The following is a 5737-nucleotide window of genomic DNA, read 5'->3' on the forward strand; positions in this document are numbered from 1 at the left end:
GCTCTCCTTCCCACATTCGACCTCAAGCAGTTCATCATACCAGCAACCCACAAAGCCGGTAAACAGCTTGACCTCATCCTCACACGTAATTGCACCACACATAATCTTCTCATTACTCCTCTCCACACCTCTGACTATTTCTTTATCCAGTGCTCTATTTCTTTCCCCTCACCACCATCAATGTCTCCTCCCTCTATCTCTTTTCGTCGCAATCTTCGCTCCCTTCCCCCTCACATTTCTCCTCCGTTGTCACAACCTTACTTCCCTCTGAAAGCCACCTTTCCTCACTTGACCTAAACACCGCAACCGACATGCTATGTTCCACTCTAACATCTTCTCTTGACAGCATATGCCCCCTAACCTCCAGACCTGCTCGCACATCACCCTCTAGTCCTTGGCTCTCAGAAGCTCTGCGTAGCAACCGGGCCAAACTAAGAGCATCTGAAAGGAAATGGCGCAAATCAAACAACCCAATTGACCTAACCAATTACCAGACACTTCTCTCTTCTTTTTCCAATAGCATCTCCATTGCTAAAGCCACATTCTACCAAGAGAAGATTCTTAGTTCTCCCAACACCCGCATTCTTTTCAAAACCTTTTTGCTCTCTACTCTGTCCCCCTCCTCCCCCTTCCCCTACTTCTCTCACTGCAGATGACTTTGCAACTTTCTTTACCAACAAGGTTACATCAATCAGAAACCTGTTCTCAGCCCCAGACATGCATAGACTGACTCCTCCTCCGGGTAACTCCCAACTGACTTCCTTCTCTCTCCTCTCAGAGACTGATGTCTCTAAACTCCTCCTCTCTAGCCATCCCACAACCTGTCATCTTGACCCTATCCCTTCTCACCTTCTTCAGTCCATCTCTCCCACACTATTACCTGCACTCACACACATCTTTAACACATCGCTCTCTACTGGCACATACCCTACCTCATTTAAGCAAGCCCGGGTTACCCCACTGCTTAAAAAACCATCACTCAACCCTGCTATAGTTGACAACTACAGACCTGTTTCCCTACTCCCTTTTCTTTCGAAAAACTCTTGAAAGAGCCGTTTTTAATCAACTCTCAAATTTTCTCACACAGAACAACCTCCTGGACACCAAGCAGTCTGGCTTCAAGAGCAACCACTCCACGGAGACTGCTCTGCTTTCCGTCACTGAAGCCTTACGACTAGAGCAACCTCTAGATCATCTGTCCTCATCCTACTTGACCTCTCTGCTGCTTTCGACACTGTGAACCATCAGATCCTCCTGTCAACTCTCTCCAGCCTGGGCATCACTGGAACGGTTTTGCGCTGGGTGGAATCCTATCTCTCTGACAGATCCTTCAAGGTATCATGGAGGGGAGGTATTTCTGAAACTCAGCAACTCACAACTGGCGTTCCACAGGGGTCAGTTCTGTGTCCACTCCTCTTTTCTATCTACACCACATCTCTAGGGCAGGTGATTGAGTCTCATGGCTTCTCATATCATTGCTATGCTGATGACACCCAGCTCCATTTGTCCTTCCAGCCTGATGATCCATCCGTCTCTGCACGCATCTCTGCTTGCCTTTCGGACATCTCGGTCTGGATGAAGGAAAACCATCTTAAACTTAACCTGGCAAAATCTGAGCTTCTCGTCATCCCAGCCTGTCCCTCAATCAACCACAACCTCACTGTACAGCTCGGCTCACTCACACTCATGCCAACCAGGACGGCCAGGAACCTTGGGGTGATTCTTGATGATGGCTTGACCTTTGCAGACCATATCTCAGCAACTGTAGGTTCATCCTTTACAACATCAAGAAAATCCGACCCTACATCACCAAACAGGCTACACAGATTCTAGTCCAGGCTCTTGTTATCTCTAAACTGGACTACTGCAACTCACTGCTTTCAGGCCTCCCAGCCAGCTCCATCAAACCCCTTGAGATGATTCAGAATGCTGCAGCGCGCCTCGTTTTCAACCAGTCCAAGAGAACCCATGTCACACCCCTCTTCATCTCCCTCCACTGGCTCTCTGTAGCTGCCCGCATCAAGTTCAAGGCCTTGATGCTCACCTACAAGACCTTGTCAGGAACAGCACCCTCCTACCTCAACTCTCTCCTGAAGGCCTACGTTCCCTCTCGCAATCTGCAATCGATTAGCGACCGACGTTTAGCAATTCCAACTCAGCGTGGCGCAAGGTCCCTTTCCAAAACCTTCACACTAACTGTTCCTCAGTGGTGGAATGCACTTCCAATCTCAATCCGGACCGCAGAATCTCTCACCATCTTCAAAAAACAACTAAAGACCCACCTCTTCTATGAACACCTAACAAACTCATAAAAAAATGCACTTACACCTCTATTCTGCACTTTGCTTCTTCTGGAATTCAATTAATAGATCTCCTATGGTAGCACTTCTTGTATTGTTCTCTGCTTGATATCGCTTTGCTTGTATCTTTCTCATTTGTAAGTCACTTTGGATAAAAGCGTCTGCTAAGTGAATAAATGTAAATGTAAATGATAGCGCCTACATCCCAAACATCCAACACGGTGTGATGTGAACTAGCTGGCTAACTGGAAGCTATCCGTACAACTTAGAAGCTCATCCTCCTCAGTCTTTTCTACTCCTATGACCTGCTGTTCATCCTCCTCTGTTCTCTTATTCTTGAAGTAATGTAGGATGCTCATCTCTGGGAACACTATAACTAACGTTAGCATTGCATCGTTTATGGACACATAGCAATGGCACATACACACAATCAGCAATTTCATGGGCTGAAATAGCTACAATATCCTAATTTAAATTCAAAGTAGTAAATCTTTTATCTATATGTTAGTGTGCTCAAGAGCGCCTGAATGCTGTGTTGTAACCACCCTCACCTAAGGACATGAGTTTTTTTTTTCAGGAATAGTCACAGAATACTCTAGTCATCTCCAAATGAACCCATTTCGCTTTCAATGTGTAAGAGTAGCCACCTCTCTGAAAATCCATACCAGGTTTTGTTTGTTACCTTGCAGTGACAGACACTTTGCTCTATTCAAGCATGGCAACAGGCAAATGGTTGAGTGAGCCCTAGCTACTGGAGTCTGACCCCTGTGCTTATTATAGTGAAAGTTCATTTTTTTATGGAATAATGTTTCTAAAAGTTGCGGAATGGATTAATTTGGAGACTGTACAACTCAGAAATCCTCATAGACATTCAGGCAAAGCAAAATAAAATTAGATTAGGAAAAAGTGGGGGGACAAAACCTAGATTTTGAAATGTGGTAGGGACATGTCCCCCCCATGTATAACTGCTCCTATGCCCATACTGTATGGACATTTCCAAATTGTTGCCACAATGTTGGAAGCAGACAACTGTATAGAATGTCTTTGTATGCTGTTGCACAAACCTTTCACCATATAGTGTTTAAATGTTTGCCAACATATAACTTGAAATCCACAGAAAAATAAAACATCAATCCATTATTCATCACTTTATTATTAAATGAGCATATTACACTTATTTGGGCTTATTACTACAAAAGCATATGATTGTTGATTCCAAAACATGATTACATCCACCATTTTCAATTTGTTTGGAGGTGTGTTCAAAGATCTGACATTACCACATAAAAAGTATAAATGTGACTGATGTCTAAAGGTACATTAATATGCTCTCTGAACTGGACCAGGTGTAAGCTTAAAAAGTATGGACTTTCTTCAAAATGTACTTTGATAAAATATATCATTTATTGATCTGTAATTTTATTGTTAGTTAAATGCAAGTCAGATATTGAACAAATATATTATTATATAATAATTAAGTTTGTTTTTTGGGGTGTTACTATTACATTTTTCAATTTGATGTCTTTCCATGCACTGCACTATAAACAGGAACAATATAAAGTACTTCTTATTGTTTTCCACAGGTTATATTGCCAGACGACATCTGACATGACTTCTGTGCCACCTGCGCTCTCTGCAAATGCAACATTTATTCGCCCTTCCACTTTTTATATAAATGGGTTTTACAATATTCCACACACGAAGTACTACTATGCCTTTCTTTGCATTGTGTATGCTGTCACAGTTTTAGGGAATTCTTTTATAATGTGCACCATCTATCTATCACGTAGCCTCCATACAGCAAAGTACATTGTTGTGTTTAACTTAGCTCTTTCTGATTTGGGTGGCAGCTCTGCTCTTATTCCAAAACTTATTGATACTTTTCTGTTTGAGAATCAGGTCATATTATATGAAGCCTGTTTGGCAAACATGTTTTTTGTCTTATTCTTTATGACCGTGCAGTCTCTTACTCTGCTTGTTATGGCCTATGACAGGGTAGTTGCTATATGTTTTCCTTTAAGGTATAATGCCATTGTCACCAAAGAAGCAATGACTTTAATTATTGTTATTACCTGGATTTTCTCTACAACTATCATTGCACTCCTTGTAGCTCTGATTACCAGACTGTCCTTCTGTAGATCTGTAATTATCAACAGCTATTTCTGTGATCATGGGCCTATCTATATTTTAGCTTGTAATGGTTATTTTATAAATCATGTCATGGGTATAGTCTGTTTTGTTATGCTGGATTGTGTTCCGTTGCTTTTAATAATTGTCTCATATATTTGTATTGGCATTGCCTTGTTGAATATCTCACATGGTTTGGAGCGGAAGAAAGCTATGAAAACCTGTACTTCCCACCTTATTTTAGTGGCTATATTTTATCTCCCATTTTTTGGCACCAATATAGCATCTCTTACATCATCTATAAATGCCAATGATAGGATAATAAATTCTACCCTGACACAGACTATTCCCCCCATGTTAAACCCCATTATATATACGTTAAAGACAGAGGAGGTCATGCACGCGGTTAAAGTGCTCTACAAACGAGCCAAAGTGTTAGTGATACGTGGCATGCCCACTGGACAGGTAATTCACCCAAGGGTAGGAGCTGGTAGCAAAAAGTAAAAGTATAATGACATGTACACATGCTTCATAAAATATTTATTTTACTTATAGCACTGAAGTTGTCATATAGTTTGACATAATGGGCATACATATTGGGGAAAAAAAAAACCCTTCATTATATGGTATGCTTGTACCCCATACATTCAAAAATACACCTTGTCTTTTTAATAAATTATTTTAATTCATGAAAAAGTGCAGATACAAATCAAAATTCTAATATATTGTAAATTATATTTGATGACCTCTGTTCATTAGTGGATATTACAATGTTTAGTTTGGACTTAAAGGTTTGGACTAATTTGTGGGCTCGAGGAAAAAAAAAAGGTGTTGGTGCATCTCATTATTTGAGCTTTTAAAGAGACATGTCTAATTATTACAAACGTGAAGAATAAATGTCTTAACAATGCTGTGCTTAAAAAACATAGAGCTTTTTCTTGATTTTTCTTTCTGTTTTTGTTTAGTTACTTACTCCATTAAACCATCTCTAACCCGACTGTTTGCATTTTGTTTGAATTCCCGCAATTTGGAGGTGTATTAATTATGGACTACATCAACTCTATATTTTAAAATTCATTTTGGTTCAAATTATCACTTATATTAACCCACCACATTTTGTAAACACACTAGTTGTTTACATTTTGTAAACAACAGTCGCCTTTCTACCAGTCAGTACAATACAGTAGTTCAAGAATATTATAATAGTTTATTTTCTGCCCGAGCCTCTTTATCATTTAAAATGTCCCTTTTTCTAATGAATATAAGAGCCAATATTATAATTTGATTAAAAAATACTGACTAAACTATTT

At 40.2% G+C, this 5737-nt stretch overlaps 1 protein-coding gene across 1 annotated transcript; it reads left to right on the top strand.

Moving 5' to 3' along the window:
• The first annotated feature begins 3908 nt into the window (after window positions 1-3908).
• On the top strand, window positions 3909-4931 carry LOC108279584 (olfactory receptor 1-like). Its single transcript, XM_017493904.3, has one exon. The coding sequence runs from the start codon at window positions 3909-3911 to the stop codon at window positions 4929-4931; it is 1023 nt and encodes a 340-aa protein (XP_017349393.3).
• The last annotated feature ends 806 nt before the right edge of the window (window positions 4932-5737 follow it).

This window comes from Ictalurus punctatus, chromosome 19 (assembly GCF_001660625.3).
Source record: "Ictalurus punctatus breed USDA103 chromosome 19, Coco_2.0, whole genome shotgun sequence".
In the NCBI taxonomy this organism is placed as follows: domain Eukaryota; kingdom Metazoa; phylum Chordata; class Actinopteri; order Siluriformes; family Ictaluridae; genus Ictalurus; species Ictalurus punctatus.